The sequence below is a fragment of the Puma concolor genome, chromosome A3 (genome assembly GCF_028749965.1).
Source record: "Puma concolor isolate L17-30 chromosome A3, mPumCon1.1.hap2, whole genome shotgun sequence".
Classification (NCBI taxonomy): domain Eukaryota; kingdom Metazoa; phylum Chordata; class Mammalia; order Carnivora; family Felidae; genus Puma; species Puma concolor.
Window position 1 is genome coordinate 82,430,892 of NC_141669.1, and position 22,034 is coordinate 82,452,925.

General features: G+C 39.0%; 1 protein-coding gene and 1 non-coding gene across 3 annotated transcripts in view; both read right to left on the bottom strand.

Moving 5' to 3' along the window:
- Window positions 1–2,060: 2,060 nt before the first annotated feature.
- Window positions 2,061–2,175, bottom strand: LOC112869755 (small nucleolar RNA SNORD89). The gene has a single exon (XR_003224412.1). It is a non-coding gene; the product is annotated as a small nucleolar RNA SNORD89 (small nucleolar RNA).
- Window positions 2,176–3,637: 1,462 nt separating this feature from the next.
- Window positions 3,638–22,034, bottom strand: part of RNF149 (ring finger protein 149) — a 29,638-nt gene continuing 11,241 nt past the window's right edge. The window contains exons 2-7 of one of the 2 annotated variants that reach the window (XM_025932476.2): window positions 21,091–21,341; window positions 20,090–20,158; window positions 14,366–14,448; window positions 12,116–12,212; window positions 8,593–8,791; window positions 3,638–4,696 (exon numbers count right to left, since the gene is read on the bottom strand). In XM_025932476.2, the coding sequence (XP_025788261.1) occupies window positions 4,653–4,696; window positions 8,593–8,791; window positions 12,116–12,212; window positions 14,366–14,448; window positions 20,090–20,158; window positions 21,091–21,341 (743 nt within the window). In that variant the 3' untranslated portion in view covers window positions 3,638–4,652. The remainder of the gene's footprint in view (window positions 4,697–8,592; window positions 8,792–12,115; window positions 12,213–14,365; window positions 14,449–20,089; window positions 20,159–21,090; window positions 21,342–22,034) is intronic. The other variant, XM_086701355.1, reaches the window with a different exon arrangement.

Below are 22,034 nucleotides of genomic sequence, written 5' to 3' on the forward strand. Positions count from 1 at the left end.
CAGCTTTCATGTGCTGAGAACAGGAGACAACACTATGCTTGGGGGCCATTTTAAACTGTAAAATCACCAAGGTACAAAATTTTGGAAAAGACGCTAAATACATAGTGGAGAAGGATACACTGTTGACACTTTGAGAGCTGAAACAAGAAGGCAGAGTGTCCTCTTACTAAACCTCAATTGGAAAAAGTGTGTCACATGCCTCAAAATTTTCACTGCACTGTACGTGTCCACAAAGGACTTGCAAAAAGCACTGCCCATCCTGATGTGAGGGTTACAGATAAATTCAGTTGGTGAATTTACAAATTCTGGACTCTGCAAATAGACTATTGCTAAAAATTCCAAGATCACACTATTGGTGTTTACTTGAAAGAGGAAAGATTTCCAAATCTAAATAGTTAACAAAAAACAGTAGTTATATTTAGGGAACATTTTACCCCCCTCCCCTCCCCCAAAAGTGAGTCAGGTTCACATTTAACACCAGCCGGGCTCTGTGCTGACAGCTCAGAGCCTGGAGCCTGCTTCTGACTCTCCTCCTCTCTCTGCTTCTCCCCTGTTCACTCTCTCTCAAAAATGAATAAATATTAAAAAAATCTAAACACCAGCAAGAGGTTCTTCATTAAACATGTTTAAAAGTAGAAGAAAGTTTACCTGAAATCAACTATAGTCCTGGGATTCAGTAACTGTAATCAACTTTTAAGTGTAGTTCAATTGACTGCCATGTTAAAAGTAACATATCTTGAATTCTCTGGGTTTTCTAGTTCCGGTTTCTAGTTGTAGTATCTTCAAATCACCTGTAAAAAGACAGCACTAAGTTACACCATAGGGTAGAAAGAAAAAATGCTTCAAAATTAATCAGATCCCAAGATACAACTACTTTAATTCTTTTAGCAGTGTTTATACATTTAAACAACTTTAAAGAAACAGTTATCACTCACCTTTCTTACAGAGTACACACTTTCCCACAATTTTAAGTGGTGTGTACCACTACTTTATCTTGTAATGATTCTCATGGAAAGCAATGGCTCACGTGCTTATTTTAAATAATATTTTGAAGGGCAGCACTTTAGCATTTTAAGGATATCTGGAAAACTAACGCATATTTTTACGTATTCTTTAAAATTCTTGCACACTCTACCTAGGTACTAAGACCATTTTGTTGGTTTCACTTTATATCTGGTCTGTCGTTTTTATGCAATCACTACTGTTCTGATCAGGAAATCCATCCCTAAAATGCTTCCAAAAACACAGTCCTGGGATCCAATACCTATGCAGCCAAGCCCCACGAAAGTGCTGGTGTTCTCAGGTTTCTCATTAGCCCATAATATACAAGCTTACACCTCTTCAAAAAAATGGACTGAATTAATGTGATCCATATACCTTTTTCAATTTACAACTTCTACTTTGCTGTTAGAATAAAGGCAAATCTAGCTAAATGGCTTACACTGTAGAAATTTCACTTTTATAAGAATTACGTTAGTATCTTTTAAAATGAAATGTTTTTAAAACTTCAAAAGCGAAATTAACTGGGAAAGGCGTAGGTGGCTTTTCTAATTGGTTGTTGCATCACAGAAGCACAGCGTATGTTATATATAAGACTCACTTTGGTTCAGGCCAGCATCCTGTGCTTTGTAAATCACAAATTGGGTTACGCTGAGCTCAAAGAGACTGCTTTTGACCAAACATGTAATTACCTCAGGTTCTCGTTAATAACATACACATACTGATTTAAGCTCAGCCTTCACTGAGCAAATAAACTTTAATGTGCTCAAAAGAAGAAACTTGCCAATTAAGCTATCCTCTTGGGGAATTTGGTTACACTGGGTATTTCATCCCAGTGGGAACACACCTGTTCTTGAAGGCCTATTTCTGTTTCTGATTCTAGCAGTCCCTGATGCAGCAAGTAGACTGCAAAGTATGTAGACAGGTATTTACTACTCAATTTAAGATCCAATGCCTTCAATTCACTGATTATTTTTTCTTCTAAAAATATCAGCTCTCTTTGGGAAGAGCAGACCCCTCTGAGAAAGCCTGCCCAAGTGCAAAGCTTCAATCCTGAGGTTACTGAGGTCAGACCAGTGATTCGCTTCTGGAGATTTTGTCATCGTGTGCCCCACAGAGAGCAAACTGCTGATGGGCACACTGCAATTCGGCCTTTTATTGTCATCACTCCTCAGTGACTGCAGGAGACAAGCTCTCAGGAGAGGCTTTTTATATTCAAGATCCCCCAGACTTCAGCATGTGAGGAAGTTTACCTGTCCAAGGTGCCCTGTTTTTGCACATCTCCTCCTGCCCTTTGTGGTGTTCTAGCGGGAAACCCAGAAGTAGCACCTGGGCAGGCGGCTGACAACAGTGCTTCACGTTCATGGTCAAACTGCTTCTTTCACATGCTGCCTGGGACTTCCAAAGTTAAAAAAAAAAAAAAACTGTTTCTACAGTAATTGTGAACAAATGGCTTTTATGACAATTGTTAGTGGGAACATGATTACTGCCATAAATATGACTAACCTTAAACCAAATCTCTCTGGTTTACCCTTTCTTCATTACATTCCCATATTCCAAGTAGCATTTTATCAATTTCATGTCTCAGCAAACATTCTGCTAATATTTGACCCTTTTCTATCATATTTATATCTAAAAAAAAAGCCTATCAAAGGAAGCTTTCAAAGTGTTGCAGTTCTCTATTTTTTCTTGGTAATTCCTTTCTCTGCTATTAAAGACATGTTTCCAGGGGTGCCTGAGTGGCTCAGTCGGTTAAGCGACTTTGGCTCAGGTCAGAATCTCACTGCTCTGTGGGTTTGAGCTGCTCATAGCTCAGAGCCTTGAACCTGCTTCGGATTCTGTGTCTCCCTCTCTCTGCCCCTCCCCCATTCATGCTCTGCCTCTCTCAAAAATAAACAAAAAAATTATTTTTAAAGACATGTTTCTGCAGATGAGACCAGACCACTACAGTTCTTCCCATCTCTTAAATTTGCAGTTTAGTGTTCAAACGTTTGAATTATGGAAAGCTGTATCTGATAGCTGCTAATGAAGAAATCATACTTCTGTAATTATCAAACAATTTAGCTTGATCTGTCATGATATTCTTTTTAAAAGTCTGCTTCATTGGATACTGGAAAGAATTATTAATTAAAGCATGTCTCCCAAGTATGTATCTTAAAATACAAACAGCAAAAAACCTACTTGGTACAGAATCAAGGACATACTTTCCTATTTGCAATGAACCACAAAGATAATGGCTATTAAGGAAACCTACTTTGAGGCTGTCAATGAGAGCTCAAAGTCAGTCAACTTTTCTACTTCAGTAGCTCCTCAAGTTGAATCTGGCCACAGAATTTACACCAGCAAAACTGTTTACTCACCAAATGTTTCACTATGAGTGGCTAAAATCCAAGGGCGACAAAGAGTTTGAAGGAAAAAAAAGAAAACCGAGCCATACAAAACTTAGATGCAGCTGTTAAGAATGAATTCCTTACATTTTTTAAAACTCCAAACAGACCTTTATTTTTACTCACAAAATAAAGATACACACAACTAGCTTAGAAGCAACAAAGGACAACAGTTTCAAGTTTTAAAAAAATAACTCTCCCTCACCCTCCTCAACTTCCACCTCCAAGAAGGGAGAGGAGAGCAGAAAGTGTGCGTTTTTACTTAATAATTTTATAAAATTTAAGAGTGCAGTCTCCAAAAGCTTTACATTCACCTGCCGCTTTCAACCTACAAGTGAGAACAGCCAAGAATAAAAAGGATAGATGATTACACGAGATCATGATCTTTAAATCAATCAAGTAAACTGCTTACTTTGTAACAGAAACAAAGTTCTCCATCCTTTTAATTGTAAAGATTAAATTGTAGTTGGAACTAATACAGTCATCATTTACAAAAAACTCTGCCTGCTTGATTTCCTTAAGGCAATGAAGAACTTACTGCTCATGTGTGATGAAGGATCTTAGCTTTTCATTTGTAGAAAAAATGGACAAATTTCCCTCTCCTTTAAGGTATCACAAGCAATTAGGGATTAAAAAGGGAAAATGCAAATCCTAAAGTCACCTAACGCTTTTCCTATAATTCCAAAGAGAGAACAATGAAAAGGTGTTCGTAGGTTTCAAAGTCTATATAATAACACGGAGGTTTGAGAAAGCTGTAGATTTCTCAGATCTCATTTATAAGTTTAATGCTCTAGAAAAGCCTTTCCTCCAAGGAAAACTCGTGATCAATAACTGAAGTGAATTATACAATTCCACTTCCACTAGTCTAAATTCAGTTGCTCAGTCTAAAGCCATCCTTGAGAAACAAAATCCCATTTGTACAGTACCGTGGTAGCTAGTCTAGTAGTATTCAGAAAAACCTCCCCCTGCCACCCCCTTTAGAGGGCCTTCCTAGTGGTCTCCTCTGTAATAGTCCAAAACAACATACTGTTTATCATAAATGATATATTTTAGTAGATAAATATATTAAGACTAATCAAAACATCTCTTTAAGAATAAAATATCTTAGCCCTTTGTGTATCAAATCAGAACCTGAAAGGTAAAAGAATGTACATTATTTTCAAATATACAAACTATGTGCTGAAGTCAAAAAAAAAAAAAAAAAAAAAAAAAAGTCCTTTAATTGAAGTCAATGCTCTGTCCATGACGCGGTCACCAGGATGTGTGCTAAGAGACGGGCCTTCCATGTTCAAGGTCGCTCCTGCCCATTTCTACAATGAAGCAACAAAAGCCAATGTCAGCCACTTAGCATATTCTAAACTTCAATTACAGAAGCACTGTGACTCATGTGGAGACTATAATTCAAGCAACAAATTACAAAAAAATGTACATAAAACCTACATGTAAAATTGGCAACTCATTCCAGAGAGCAAAAAAAATATACAAACATCTTCCTCACACAGAGTGTGAGAAGTTTTCTCACATTAGCTTAACCAATGTTACTTTAACCAATATGGTGCTATTAAAAAAAGGATGCAGTCTTTTAGTTGGTGAACTAGTGTATGTTTTCAAAAGTAAACCAGACAGCTATGACGACATCTGATGATGATGATGATGATGATGGTGTCACTGCCCACAAAAACAACAGAGAGCATTTCCTGTGTTATAGATGTGACTCTGTGAGGTAAGCATTAGGATGTTATTATGCTCATTTTACAGATGATGAAACATGCGCACAGAGACATTAAACTATCTTGGAAAAGGAACTGGTGGTTCAAAGTCAGAAGGTTTCTTACAGGAATAGAGTACTTCCTTAAATACAGAATCAAATACTTCAACTCACCTACAGTCAGAACCAAGAAGGTCAACTGGACAACAGAAGGAGTACTCACCAGGGAAACACAGTCTCTAGCGAGTAGTCTATCATTAGTAAGTTCCACATTTTATTTCTAGTTGCTCCGAAGAGCCTAGTAAATGTTTTCTCAACTTTAAGTGAAGCCACATTTTATTCTGGAAGTACTAGTGTCTGCTTAAAAGAACTGATTTCTTGGGAGTACCTGGGTGGCTCAGTCGCTTAAGCGTCCAACTCTTGGCCCAGGTCATGATCTCATGGTTCAGGAGTTTGAGTCCTGTGTCGGGCTCTGCTTCGGATTCTCTCTTTCTCTCTCTCTCTCTCCCTTTTTCTCTGCCCCTTCCCTGTGTGCATGCATGTCCTCTCTCTCTCTAAACTTTTTTTTTAAAAAAAGAATAGATTTCTCCAATTTAATATTTCTCAAATTATATTGGTACAATGATAAGGTGGAAAGAATATGAACATTTAAATTTACCTGTCAATTTACTCGTGAAGAAATACTTGGAAATTAAAAATAAAAAAGGACAAAAACAAAAAACAAAAAAGAAGAAAGCAAACACACACACAAAAGGCAGGTGTGGGGAGTGGGCCCAGCTTCTTCAGAATGTATCTAACATCCTGTTGTTTTATAACCTAGCTTCTTTTTCCACTTTTATTTTTATGCACTATTTCTTTGTGGGTGTGTGTGTGTGTGTGTGTGTGTGTGTGTGTAGGGGTGATTTTATTTGTATAGAATACATTTCCAAGGATGAAATATCAGCTTCAAAGACTATGTATTTTTAATTTAATAGATGTTGTTACATGGCTATTCAAAAAGGCCAGGGGGCGCCTGGGTGGCTCAGTCGGTTGAGTGTCCGACTTCGGCTCAGGTCATAATCTCGCAGTTCGTGAGTTCAAGCCCCACGTTGGGCTCTGTGCTGACAGCTCAGAGCCTGGAGCCTGCTTCAGATTCTGTGTCTCCCTCTCTCTGCCCCTTCCCCACTCATGCTCTGTCTCTCAAAAATGAATGTTTAAAAAAAAATTTTTTTAAAAAGGCCATAACAATTTACATTTATAGCACAATGTATGGAAATGCCCATTTCTTGCATCTCAGCCAGCAATAAATGTTAGCTGTCTTTTGAATTTTTTTCTCGTTTGAACACTGGAAAGTGATATCTCACTATTTCAATTTGCATTTTCCTAATTAACTTGCATTTGGATTTGATCTTTTCTTGTTTTTGTTGTATACTTGCACTTGTAGTCTACATTATGCACTATTTCAAATGATAATAATATCCTACTTCTAAGAGGGGAGAGGAGATGCTGACAGACCAATGCACGGCAGATAACAAGAGTGCAGGAAAACGTGGGGGACGCTTAGGGTGAGTCTTTATCGGCCTTTATCTCAAGGGTGGTCAAGTACTAGAGAAAGGAAAGTTAGTTTTTTTTTCTGGAGACTGAAGGCAATGGCAAAAATGACACTGGCATGCACTTGGGCTCAACCAGACGGGATGGATTCTAAAGGTGGTTCCATCCCAGCAGGCAACCAGGGAGCCGCCTGGGAGAATGTTCTTTCTGCATTCCAATGCTCGGAAATGGGTTTTTCCTTCTCTTCCACAGTGTGCTCTTCTTCCTTGGCTACTGGTTTAAACCCTAAGTTCTAGTATTTGTTTATTTTTGCTTCATAGCCAAACATAAAACTGATTCAGTTTGAGTTTTACTGATTTGGGAAGATATGTTTCCTCTTCCCGTATGGAAAAATTCAAAATTGGAAGCATCAATTCTTCCCAGTTAAAATAAGTTCGATTATAATAAAAATTTTCACTCGGCAGAGTAGTTTTAATTTTTTAGAAAAATGCAGAATAGTCCAGAAATGTTTTTAAATGAATAAAGGTGAAAGAATTTGCCTTGCCAATATCAAAACATAATAATTATTATTCACTAAAATGATTATAATTCACTAAATATTGGGACAACTGGTTAAACATTTTGGGGAAAAATAGGTTAAACCTTCCGTTAAGCTATGTGGATTAAAAATGTAAATGTAAAATACAAAACCACAAATATTAGCAAAATATGGGTTAATATATTTATAATCCTGAGATAAGGAAGACCTTCCCAAGTTAGTATGCTATCAAAGGCAGAATCATGAACATATGTTGGGACTAGAGAAAAATTAAACATTTCTACTAGCAAAATATACCAACCAGTCAAAGGATAGACAAACTGGGGGAGAAATATATGTCATACATATGACAAAGATCAAAGAACTCTTAGAAGCAACATGAAAAAATTAGTTTCTCCAGAGAAAAATAAGGATGAAACAGGCAACTCCTGAAAGAATAAAAATGACCAACAAATATGAAAAGAAGGTCACCTCATTAGTAATTAAAAAAAATGCAATTCACTCTGTCTCCTCTCTCAGAATGACAAGAAATAATCAGACATCTAAGTGGTGAGGGTATATGCATAATAAATTCTTTTTTTTTTTCTCTTTAAACAATGTTTATTTATTTATTTTGAGGAAGAGAGAGAGAGAGAGAGAGAGAGAGAGAGAGAGAGAGAGAGAGATTGAGAACACTCAAGCTCTTGGGGGAGGGAGGGAGAGAGGGAGAGAGAGATTCCCAAGAGAGATTCTGCACTGTCAGTGCAGAGACTGATGTGGGGCTGGATCTCTCTCTCTCAAAAATAAACATTAAAACAAAACAAAAAAAGAGTCAGATGCTTAACTGAGCCACCAGGTGCCCCTACACAGCGATTTCTGAGTGTTAAAAATAAAGTCGCCAAAAGGGTGCGGTTTAAAGAAATTACAGTGAATCTAAACTGTAATACTACACAGCCACACAGAATCATGCACCTATTGATACAGAAAAGAGCTGCACACATTCAGAGAAAAACAGGCTACCTAACAGCACATAAATGATATGTGATTAAACACAGAAAAACATCTGGAAAGCTATTTATCAAAATGTTAAAATGGTATTTCCAGGTGTGGGATCACAGTTTCTATTTTTCCTTTATGTTTTTCTGCATTTTATGTATTTTTTCATTTTGTTCCCTAACTGCTAGCAACATTGTTTTATTTTTTTTTTTTCAACGTTTTTATTTATTTTTTTGGGGACAGAGAGAGACACAGCATGAACGGGGGAGGGGCAGAGAGAGAGGGAGACACAGAATCGGAAACAGGCTCCAGGCTCTGAGCCATCAGCCCAGAGCCTGACGCGGGGCTCGAACTCACGGACCGCGAGATCGTGACCTGGCTGAAGTCGGACGCTTAACCGACTGCGCCACCCAGGCGCCCCAGCAACATTGTTTTATAACCTGGAAGGCACTTACCTAGTAAGGCTGTGTCTTCACCTGCATCTTCTTTAAAGCCGGCGTCACACTGCAGTGCAGACTCACTAGTGGAAGAGGACGGTAAATTGTTCCCCTCGCTTCTGTCCTCCTCTTGTAGAGTAATACTCAAATTTGCAGCCAAAACACTCCCAGGGGTAGATTCTGGAGCGGGCATCTCCTGCACATCCTCCACCTCTCCCTTGAGAGAAGAAAAGAAAATACCTTGTCTGGGTAACACATTCAAAGCTTATCTATCATCTTCTAATGATTAGGCATAATCCATACGGAATATTTTTATACACAGAATCAGGCAAGAACATTAATGTCTTCTTTATTTAGCAACATCAGAAAATTAATTACTTCTCAATAAGCAGCTAAGACCTAAACGGTACTTATTTTAAAAACCATTTCCCACCTTGACGTAAGCAATGCCACCTTTAAATTCTTTATTGACAGTAAGTGAAGCTTTGTCATAGATGCATTTTCCCTGCTTCCTGGACAGAGGGTGTGAATCAGCCTGGCTGTGGCCATGAGCTCGGATTACTGCCTCTAACTGTCATACTGTCTTACCGCAGGCACCAGGGTTTGGGGGAAGAACACAGTATCTGAAAACAGAGGGCTTCAAACTGCATTTAGTTCACTTAAAAACAATCAGTTGTGGCTCCCTGAGGACAGTGTCTATTGGCTCTCAGTCTACCTTCAACTCTCCCGTGCGCTGCTTTAAAGAACAGGACCATGAAAGTGACAGCCCGGTCTTACATGGAGGCTAATCCAGATACCTTTCTGATTAATACCAGAGTCAGGCCATGTTGTGAGAGAGGAAACCACTAGGTCACCTGGTAAATGAGCGGTGGCTTTTGGGTTTACTGTGAGCCTGGGCTTTATGTGAGAACATGGTGTTTGTTGCACCTCCCTCACTGGGCTCTCGGGGTCAAGGGCACGGCTGGCACGCTGCTCCCACTGCCACTCCACAGGGTTCTAGAACCGCCCTCCTGAACAACACAGCACACAGACTCCTCCTCACTGGTTAACTGAGACTCCCGACACAGCAAACCACGAATCCTACTGAGTTGCTAGAAAGTCCAAACTCCCACCCAGCCCACCCTTATCTGTTTTCCCAGATAGTTACTGAAGTGCCTGACAAACTGGACTACCTGCCGGTCTCAAAGCCCACACGGTCATACCCCTATCTGCAATATAGTGATCGGTCAGACAAACTCTTTAACACCAGGCTCAGACTCCCCTCTTAAAATACCACCTTCTTATCTCCCCACTCCACCTGGTGGAGTAAATTCCTCCTTCCTCCATGCTCCTCAGCACTTCAAACATACGTCCTCTGCTGCACTGTGCACGGGTGTGTCCCCTGGCCCCCAAAGTCCAGAAAGTGAAATCCCCAAGAGCCCACAGGCAGAAGGGCTGCGTCTCACTTGTCTTTGTCTCCCCAAGTTTCGATCTAGCACCTGAAAGAGTGCTCCTTTGATACATGCTTGCTGAATGAATGAAAACAAGAGTGACAAATGGCCCATCCAGGAGGTTACAACTGCAAATGAAAGGACCACCTCCCAAGTCCATGTGAAGGACTGACAGCAGCTCTCTTACCAGTCATTACCATATGAGAGTGTCATACCTACGAAACTCAATGCAGGACGGGCCACAGGGTTTAAAGAAAACGGCACATTCATCCAAAAAGTAAAAACTAAGGGCAAGACAAGTTAATCTCTTACTATAGGTTTCTGTTCTTCAAAAAAAAAATTACTTTCTGAGGACATACTCAAGCTTTCTGAAATTAACATTTTAACAAATATACATACGTAGATATATTTCCCAAAACAAAACTCACAACGATTAAAGTCTCAGTGCTAAGTTTAGCAAAATATCTTTATAAAAACTTTTAGGGGGCACCTGAGTGGCTCACCCGGTTGAGCATCTGACTCGATTTTGGCTCGGGTCATGATCTCATGGTTTGCGAGGATGAGCCCCGTGTCGGGCTCTGCATTGACAGTATGGGGCCAGACAGGAAGGAAAAGAGGAAAAAGGAAACCTTTGCCAAGAAAAACATCTGTCAAGCTCCCTATATTGTATTGGTTAAAATCCTAGGAAAGTGCACTCTCTTGTCTGAGCTACAGGCTCAGTTCACTAAGTTTCAAGTTCCCTAAGAAAGCATGTTATGCCCTGCTAAGTAGAGCCATCATTATTAAAAACTATAAACTATAGAAATTCTCGAGGAAAGACAAAATTTCTAGACATTAAAGCGGGTGAAGTTTTCTTTCAATAAGACAGGTCTTGAATGCTGACCAACCCTCCCCCCCCCCCCCCCCCCGCTCTTTCTGTGTACCTATGGTGAGGGCATTCTGGGACTCACACTGAAAAATATAATTCACATAAAATTACAGTAGTAATTAAGGCAGCAGGCTCTCAACTATCTTTCTAAGGCGCACTAAGCCAGAAGATGACAGGGTACCTCGAGGACTATTATGGCTGTAAGGTGCATGAAAAACCTCCTTGTGGTCTCTAGCTCTACCATAAACACTATAAAGTTTTCTAAAACAAAAATGTTTAGCAATACAAGAAATTTATTTGATACTTAAATGACTTCTTCCAGAGATCAGTATTTCAAAATTATTTACTGTTTAACAATCAAGAATATTTTAAGACAATACATTATACGAAGACTCCAAAAATAATTAAAAATACAGCAATCTAGAGAAATCTGTTTTTTTTCCCCCTATGTCTCCCCTTTTGGGTGGGACTACTGGTTAAAAGCTATATTATACCCAAGAATTAAGCAAGCTGGTGTCTGAAAGCTGATTCCCCAGTAACTAGCTGTGTGACCTAAGCAAGCTACTTGGCTTCTCTAAGCTCAAGTTCCTAATTAGAGAAATAGTACTTACCTCTTAGAGCAGCCTTGAGGACTGCATGTAATAATGTACATAAGGCCCTCAGCACATGGCTGGCTACGATGAGGCACCCCCTTTCACTCTGCCCTCATGTCTCTGTTTTCTGAGGAAGGTCCTATGACCACCTGAGTACCACAAACTGACAGAGCAAATTCCACACGGGACCAATTTCCCCAGCAGGATTTGGTTTCGAAAGCCAGGAATCTGAGGCCTTGTGTCAAGGAGTGTTGGCTTCAGTTTCCTCATATGTAACATGTGTGCCTTGAGCCAGAAAATGTAGGAGGCTCCTTTCATTTCCAACTTTACAATTCTTGTTTATATGACACTGATGAGCATATATATATTCTGCAGGGCAGCATACCAAAGCTCACTGCTCTAAGCAATTACAAACTCTCTGGGGGGAAGCATCTGGCCGTATTAGTCTATAACCGCAAAGGTAGCAGTTCATTAATTTTTTGGGATGTCTTAAAAATGCATTTTTAATCACGAGGAAAATTTCTTCAGAGAACCACAAACATGTTAGAAGGAGCACTTAATCCGTTCCTCTTGCCTCTGGTCAGTAATGAAATCGCATCACTCAGGAAGAACCGGGGCAGAGATTGAATATAAACAAAAATGTAACAAACCCAATATCCCAGGGCTTTGATGACATCAAGTTTACACATTGGACACGTGCGGTGATCCAAAAGCCATGGGTCAATGCATATTCTATGAAAAATATGCCTAAAAAAATTAAGTATGTGTTAATGTTTTAAAATAAATGTTTGTATCTTATTAAGGAAACAACACATTCTACTAACTCACCTTCTCAGAACAAGTTAAACAACTTCAAATCAACATTCTAGTCTATTCACTTATTCTATGTCATTATCTATTCTATTTCCCATGTTAAACAGAATCTGGAACTTACAGGGAAATTTTCCCTTCACTCCACAAAAACAGCACGGTTTATTTTTGCTTCATGGTAGGCTATATTTTTATGTGCCCCTGTAACTTACTTAAAAGCCTTTTGGGAATAAATGTGGCATAAGTAAACCAACAGCAAAAAGCTTATCCTGAACTCAGAGTATCTTATAGAAGTTCATGAAATGAATCAAACGGAAATACAGCAAAATATAAACAGATCGTCTTAGATTGTAGGCTTAAAAGAAAGCACTTAATTTCTGTCTTAACCGTGTTTTTGTATACTCCATGTTTTTCTAAAATGATCACTTTCAGAATCAAAAAGAGAAAAAAAGAAAAACTGCCTACGTATTTTCTTTTACTGATTTGTCTTAGTTGGCTCCCTTTGCCTCCTACCTGGTGAATCTGCCTTCTATACATGGTGAAGATACAGAGTCAGGAGAATGGGTACAGTACCCATGGCTCCAGTGACCACTGTGTGACGTGATGCTGGCAGTCTGAACCAGCTGTTCAACCTCTCTGTATCTACACCTCAGGCTGTTCTCAGCAGCCGACATGCCGTGTGCTTACAACCGTGCTGGGCACAGAAAATACTGAGCAACTGTTATCACTATTAATGCTGTTGTTTGAAGACCTCTTCTTCATACAGAAGTCTGACAGCGCAGTTAAAGATAAAAGAACTTAATTACAGAATACAGTCTAGCCCAGCTTGTCTTCTGTCCTTTCCATCCTCAAATTGAAACTGAAGCTGACTGACCCAATGGAATGATTTTTACAGAAACACAAAGGAAACATGTTGGCTTTATTGCGAAATCTGTTAAATAAAGCATGGGAGAAAATGGGGAGAAACAAGTAAAAACCCCAGATCAGGAGGCCAGGAAATGTGCACATGCAACATGTCTGCTTGTGAGGGTCAAGTATGAAACCCAGCTCAGCTATCAGGACAGATCTGTGTCACAAAGGAAGTGAGCCTCAGGCCGCTCACTTGTGCTGTATCCCAAGCATTATTTTTAAGTCAGAAAGACCGGCCCTAAAGCATCCTATGGTAAAAATCCTTTCTGATTTTAATAACTTTCTACAGGACATACTGACCCAATACATTAAGTGCCCACCACACCAACCTCATATAAAAGCCTGCAAACTGAAGTTAGCAATCTTTATTCTGGAAACTTTTGTTATTCTGATATTTGTTTGTTTTCTCTACAGAATCACTGAGAACTTAATCTACTATAGAGTACTTATATATAAATACTGAAGTACTTTGTAAACACAAAGCAAACCATAATTACATATTAACTTCTGACCTATTTCTCCAATAGGTGAGAAGTATAATTAAAATTGATCAGACTCTAAAGTATATTGTCATTTTGTACATCTTTCTGGTAACAGCCATTCCTCTAAATGGTTATCAATAAAGTATCCCATTATTTAATTAAAAAAAAAAAAAAAAAAGGAAAGCTTGACTTCCCATTGCTAAAGCAAAGCCCCTAGTATACCTAAAGCAAGAAATATTTGGCAGAACCTACCTAAAGCCCTACACCCCAGCGTGCAAATAATAGCAGACCACTGCCCTCCGCGATCGACTCTCTGCTAACTATTCCTGGCCGCCCCCCTTGGGGTCCTTCACCAGTCATGCTTCAGTCTCCTTACTCCGACACAGCATATCTTGCATGGCTAAATGTGGGATGGGATTCCCAGGTTCCTAATGAAGCCCTGCTTTAGACTAGAAGCCAATCAAAGATACATAATGGGTCTGTCTTAGGACCTGAAGCGTCCTAAGCAATTTGAAGGCAATATAATCCAAATCCAGGAGCCTCGAAGGCTCCAGCTTCCTTCCTAAAAGATGAGACGATCACAAGATCATCACATGATAGCAAGATCCTTACATCATAAAAAAACACGTTAACACTTTTGTCGGAAACCTGAAACATAGTGGGTAGTTTGCAGCGTCTCAGGAAGTAACAAGGACGTACTTGCATGGCAGAATTCTGATAACATCCTTCACTTTAAAATTCTCAATACACACTGCACAGTTTTCTGCATCAACATCGACTCCCTGTAAAGAGGAAAGAAAAGAGTTCACTGCATCCTTGCTACACGGTCTATGCTTAGTAAAACTCACCACGTCCTGGCTAAAACAATGACCAATTCTATACTACAGGGGTGCAGCCGGAAACTAAACACAATCTTTTCCCCACTGTCCAGAGATTTTTTTACAGAAGCTGCCTGAAAAGGAAAAAATGTCATTGTCTACCTAATCAGACACCAACAGTTTTTAGCTACTAGGGGAGTGTTCATGTGTCTTTAATGTTCACGTTTTAAGGGTTATGGAAATAAATGCACATGCTTGCTTTACAATGGTAAGTTATTTTTCAAATGTAAAACTTATAAAGAGGATTAAAATCCAGTAAGATACTCATTTCTAGAATCATTAACAAAAATTCACTAGAATTTGCTAAAGAACATGGTTTCAACTTGTAAATGAGAAACACAAATGGCTAAATATCTGAAAATGTTCACCTCACTAATGATAAAAGAATCACAGATTAAAGTCAATTACTGTTTTTTTTTTTCTTTTTAATTTTTTTTGTGTTTATTTATTTTTGAGAGAGAGAGAGGCAGAGTGTGAGCAGGGGAGGGGCAGAGAGAGAGAGGGAGACACAGAATCTGAAGTAGGTTCCAGGCTCTGAGCTGTCAGCACAGAGCCTGACATGGGGCTTGAACTCATGAACCATTAGATCATGACCTGAACCAAAGTCAGACGCTTAATTGACTGAGCCACCCAAGCACCCCTCAATTACTGTTCTTCATCCATCAAATTAACAAAGGCAAAAAGAAATAAAATGTGCTGGAGAGGAAAAGTCTTGTGACAAAATTTCCACTTCTAAGAATCTATGAATCACAGACCTTTTTGGTGGTATCAGCTTTCCCCCCGTTTCCCAGGGTACCCCCCATATTAAACCACCTGGCCTCAACTAATCAACCAAAGCAGGCATGGCCAGAGTGGTCATCTGACCACTTCAAATCAACAGGCCAATGAGACTCTCTTTGGTTCCGGGATAGATTCAGAAATTACAACCAGTGTCTGCATGTAGCTGCAACTTTAGCAAGTGGATTGTATGGGAACATGGCTACCCTGTCCTTATGTAATTATTTAAAAACACACTGAGCCATGTGTATCACTTGCTAGCAAGCAAGCAGTAAAAACTGATTATTATTATCAAAGATTATATGAAAATTTCTTAACATTTAAAATGGTATGGTACCACTAAAGTAAATATTATCACTTGTTTTATCATATGACATGCAAAAGTAATGAAATAATTTATTTTAAGTTTATTTATTTATTTTATGAGAGAGAAGAGAACATGTGCACAAGGAAAGGGCAGAGAAAAGAGGGAGAAAGAATCCCGAGCAGGCTTCATGCTGTCAGTGTAGAGCCCAATGTGGGGCTCAATCTTACGAACATTGGGATCATGACCTGAGCCAAAATCAAGAGTCAGACGCTTAGCCAACTGACTGGGCTAGCCAGGTGCCCCATGATGAAATAATTTTTAAAGCCCCTAATGGTTTGCCAGCTTACACATTACTGTGAATGCACCCATAAGAAAAGAAAAACTAGAAAACAAACCTGTCTCTAGAACTGGACATGATGTAGATTTAAGAAAACACACTTTTCAGTACAAGTTCAATCAGAATCATCAGAAAATCTATGTATGTGGTGCCTGGCTGGCTCAGTCGAAGAAGCATGCGACTCTTCGGCCTCAGGGTGGGGAGTCTGAGCCCCATTTGGGGTGTACAGATTAAAGAAATAAAACTTAACAAAAAACAAAAAGAAAAAAAGAAAGTAAGAAAGAAAGAAAACCCATTTATGTACCTCACAGGCCATTTAGGGATCCTTTTTTTTTTTTTTTTTTTAAAGTTTGTTTATTTTTGAGTGAGACAGAGACAGAATGCGAGTGGGTTAGGGGCAGAGAGAGAGGGAGACACAAAATCCAAAGCAGGCTCCAGGCTTCGAGCTGTCAGCACAGAGCCTGACATGGGGCTTGAACTCACAAGCTATGAGATCATGACCTGAGCCCAAGTCAGACGCTCAACCGACTGAGCCACCCAGGTGCCCCTAGGGATCCTTTTTTAACCATTATTTTGACAACTTAAAAAAAATTTTTTTTTTTAACATTTATTCATTTTTGAGAGACAGAGCATAAGCAGGGAAGGGGCAGAGAGAGGGGGAGACACAATCTGAAGCAGGCTCCAGGCTATGAGCTGTCAGCACAGAGCCTGATACGGGGCTCAAACCCATGAACGGTGAGATCATGACCTGAGCCTAAGTCAGACGCTCAACTGACTGAGCCACCCAGGCGCCCCTATTTTGACAACTTTCAAAAACAGTGGAATCATATTTTCAAAAATGTTCTATTTAAAATATGCTCTGTATAGGAAGAGGGTATCAATTGACTTATGTTCTCAAAGATTCAATTCAGTATATTATACATATAAGCCTCTGTTTTCTCATATTTTATAGACTGAGACTTCCTGCTATGGAGTAAAAGACATTTTCTCAGGGGAACATAAAACTACATGCTACTCAAGTAACAGGCCACATCTAATGCATGTACAGTTTGTCACAGGCTTTCACTGGAGACTCTCTCCCCAAGGACCCTCAGTGATCTGTACATCAGGTGCTAAATCTAAGCTGTGACATGAGAAACTTCTATTATTTATTTTTTACTTTTTCTGTTCAGTACACATTTGCATGGGAAGAAACCAGTACCCTGCACAAACTATTAAAATTCAACTGTTAGTTCTGTTTAAGGCATGAAGGAAAGAATGGCAGCCAACGATGTAATTCCAAGAGTATCTCCATATTAATATTCTAAATAACCCATTAATATCAGAAGCCAAAGTTAAAAAAAAATCAAAGGCCTATATTTAATGAGTATTATGTTTTCCTCGCCCTCCTTCCCTTCCCCCTCCCCCTCCTTCTTCTTCTAAAGATTTTATTTTTAAGTAATCTCTACATCCAGGGTGGGGCTTGACTCTACAACCGTAAGATCAAAAGTCTCATGCTGCACTGACTAAGGCAGCCAGGAGCCTCTAATGAGTATTATTTGTTTTAAACCTTTAAGTTGGTCAGAAGAGATACATACAATAAGTATGGTTATTTTTGAAGGGGGAAGAGAGAGTGGAATAAGTGAAGTCTCAACAATTTGGTGAGATGTAAGAAAAAAAAAAAAAGGGTGGGGGGAGCACTTGGGTGGCTCAGAGCGTCTGACCTCAGCTCAGGTCATGGTCTGTGAGTTTGAGCCCAGCATAGGGCCCTGTGCTTATAGCTCGGAGTCTGGAGCCTGCTTAGGACTCTGTGTCTCCCTCTTTCTCTGCCCCTCCCCCACTCATGCTCTGTTTCTTTATCTCTGAAAAATGAATAAACCTTTAAAAACAAAAACATGGCACAAAAACACTCAGATCAATGGAACACAACAGAGAACCCAGAAATGGACCCACAAACGTATGGCCAACTAATCTTTGACAAAGCAGGCAAAACTATCCAATGGAATAAAGACAGTCTCTTCAGCAAGTGATGCTGGGGAAACTGGACAGTGACATGCAGAACAATGAACCTGGACCACTTTCTTACACCATACACAAAAATAAACTCAAAATGGATGAAAGACCTCCATGTAAGACAGGAAGCCATCAAAATCCTTGAGGAGAAAGCAGGCAAAAACCTCTTTGATCTTGGCCACGGCAACTTCTTACTTAACACGTCTCCAAAGGCAAGGGAAACAACTGCAAAAATGAACTGCAGGGACCGCATCAAAATAAAAAGCTTCTGCACAGCAAAGGAAACAATCAGCAAAACTAAAAGGCAACTGACAGAATGGGACAAGATATTTGCAAACGACATATCAGATAAAGGGTTCGTATCCAAAATCTATAAAGAACTTATCAAACTCAACACCCAAAAAACAAATAATCCAGTGAAGAAATGGGCAAAAGACATGAATAGACACTTCTCCAAAGAAGACATCCAGATGGCCAACCAACACATGAAAAAATGCTCCACATCACTCATCATCAGGGAAATACAAATCAAAACCACAATGTATATCACCTCCCACCTGTCGGAATGGCTAACATTAACAACCCAGGCAACAACAGATGTTGGCGAGGATGCGGAGAAAGAGGATCTCTTTTGCACGGATGGTGGGAATGCAAACTGGTGCTGCCACTCTGGAAAACAGTATGGAGGATCCTCAAAAAATTAAAAATAGAACTACCCTACAACCCAGCAATTGCACTACTAGGTATTTATCCAAGGGATACAGGGATGCTGTTTCGAAGGGGGCACTTGCACCCCAATGTTTATAGCAGTACTATCAACAATAGCCAAAGTATGGAAAGAGCCCAAATGTCCATCGATGGATGAATGGATAAAGAAGTGGTATCTATATACAATGAAGCATTACTCGGCAATCAAAAAGAATGAAATCTTGCCATTTGCAACCAAGTGGATGGAACTGGAGGGTATTATGCTAAGTGAAATTAGTCAGAGAAAGACAAATATCATATGACTTCACTCATATGAGGACTTTAAGACACAGAACAGATGAACACAAGGGAAGGGAAGCAAAAATAATATAAAAACAGGGAGGGGGACAAGACATGAGACTCTTAAATATGGAGAAGAAACAGAGGGTTACTAGAGGAGTTGTGGGAGGGGGGATGGGCTAAATGGGTAAGGGGCATTAAGGAATCTATTCCTGAAATCACTGTTGCACTATATGCTAACTAATTTGGATGTAAATTAAAAAAATAAAATTTAAAAAAATGATAAAAACAAAAACAAAGACAAAAACAAAAAACAACAGAACCAACCACGTCAACCAACAAGTCAACATGGTTATCCACACTTTACAGCACAGAAGACAGACAAATAAAAAAGTGAATACTACTTCATTAGCAACTGTTTTCCTTTTAAAGAATCAATCCTCTAGAATCTGAGGTTCTAGATTAGGATCTGTCCTATTCCAAAAATGCTTTAAAACTCTGGTATGATTTTGACCTTTTCAGTCTCATGTTGGCCATGTCAAAATGTTTTCTTTTTTTAAAAAGTAGTTTTAAGTACATCTGTTCTCCCCCTCTCCACAAATCCCAGTATTTTTCCCTGCAATTAAGGGAATCAGAGAGAATGGATACACAGCCTCAGATTTAACAGAAATGAATTTAAACTATCAAAGGTCTATAGTCTAACGGAACTTGAAGTTCTTTAGGTTCCTTAGAGTCATCTGTGACTGACCAACAGGAAGAACTTTCTTAGCAAATGAACATACCGATCCTATCCAGTATGGTAGCAACCAGCCAATGGGGCCATTTGAGTATTTGGAATGTAGTTAGTGTGACTCAGGAATTGAATTGTAAGTTCAATTTCATTCTTTTAAATTATAATAGTTATCTATGACTAAAGGCTACCCTATCTGATGGCACAGGTCTGGAAGGCTCTTCACATGTGCAAAGGAGTATTTCTGCCAACCCTTCTCCAAAATGAAACATGTATGCAACTTAGTTCTAACTCAAACCAGCCAAAACTCCACATGGTCAAGGTGAGTTTAACAGAATGGAAAGTTTTACTTAGACATATAAACAGATACATACTTTAAAAGAAGCAAACAAAAAAAACCTCATGAAAATATTACCTTTTCTCCATGCTTTACAGTATGAAGTGGAAGTTGGCCAATAATTTTCTTAGCTTCTTTTCTATGACTCTTAGGTAGGAAAAATATCATCATTAAAAATTTTAAGTCACTATTTTCAAAAATTTACATAAGCTTATAGAAAAAGCTTCACTTAAAAAACAAAGTTGAATGACTACAATGAAAATAACAAAAACTAATATTTACATCCTAATGTATAAAATAGCCATATATAACTTAAAGAGATGTTTGATCAAGAATACTGATTTTCAACTCCATGTCTGGGGAAGAAACCAATTCTCACGTTTAAATGTTGGCAAGAGAGGAGTAAGCTGAGGATGGGGGCCCCACATATTCATCAATATATTAACATCTGTCCCTAAAATGAAGGCGGCTTCCTATGCAGCAGGTGCCAGATGACCCAGACACAACTACCAGATGCCAGACGACTACCAAAGCCAGACAGGGTGGCTTTTCAAGACAACAGGATAAGCATGAAATTCAAAGTCCTGTCTTTGGAAGCCTCTGGCTCTTCTTTTACTGCCCTCCTCTTTGTTGTGACAGAGACACTGTCTCTCTGCAGAAAAACTGCCTTGAAAGTTGCCCCACAATGGAAGCCGGGAAGGCCTTCCCACTCTGCTCCTGGCCTTCAGGCCCAGTGTTCTTTTATTTTAAACACAGAACCAGGTCCACTCTACCTCAGGCCTATTTATTACCCCTTTATGTCTGAAAAAGGCAAAGAGGGTATCTGCAGGAGCAAAATATGCAAAAAGTGACCCCATTTAAAGGTATTTAATATCCTACAGAACAGAAAATTTAATATATTCTAATTAAAAAGTTATTTTCAAAAAGTTGTGTAGTAATTAAACAGTATGAGTGAAAATGAAATTAAGAATATGGTCCAAAAAAAAAAACCTCAAATATAACTTAAAGACAATATATATGAGAAATATTTATGAGCTATCTTTTAAAAAGCAAAGTTAAAAAGAATTATCCATAATTACCTGACTTCCAAACTGTGAGCCAGTGTATAGGAAACGCTGTATATAGTAAAATATCAGCCAGGCTAACGAGATAATCATCATGGTGATAAAGGCAATGGCCACAAATACCACAGACTGACCACTGATGAACTCCTGCACATGACGGGTGCCAACTCCTATGGTCATTTTGACTGCAATGCCTTTCTGCACCAGATCCATAATTTCTCTTCCTTTTGGGTAGCTAACCATAATGACCACTATATTTCCTGTTCCTGGAGGAAAGAACAAAAAAAGTCAATATGAAGAACACAAAATAAGACACAGAAAAAGGTTAAGAGAAATAGAAGAATACTACAGTCTGTCCACATATAACCATCCCAAAACTTCCAAAAATGTTTAATTTTCAAGGAAAACTGGTCCCAAAAGAGAAAACAGACTGATTATATTAGAAGTAAAATAAGTCTTAAGGCACCTGGGTGGCTCAGTCAGTTAAGCGTCCAACTCTAGATCTTGGCTTAGGTCATGATCTCACGAGTTCATGAGACTGAGCCCCAGTCAGGCTCTGTGCTAACAGCATGGGGCCTGCTTAGAGTTCTCTTTCTCCCCTCCCCCGCTCATGCTCACAGGCACACTCTCTATCAAAATAAATAAACTTGAAAAAAAATAAAGAAGTAGAATAAGTCTCTAAAAACTACCCCCAAAAGTTAAGAGCGCCATTCAATTTCACAGATGAATTCTACCACCAAACCTTTAAGTAAAACCAATAGTACTAAAATTGTTCCACAGAGTAAAAAAATTAAAAAGGAAGTTTAGAAATTATTTCTAGAGAATAAAACCAAACATGGGAGTGAAACCAAAAGAACCATACAGACTAATTTCACTTATGAACATTAATATATGATGCCCAAAGCATGCCTATTAAACACAAGGAGGCATCTGAGAATTTCTACTATAATCACTATTAT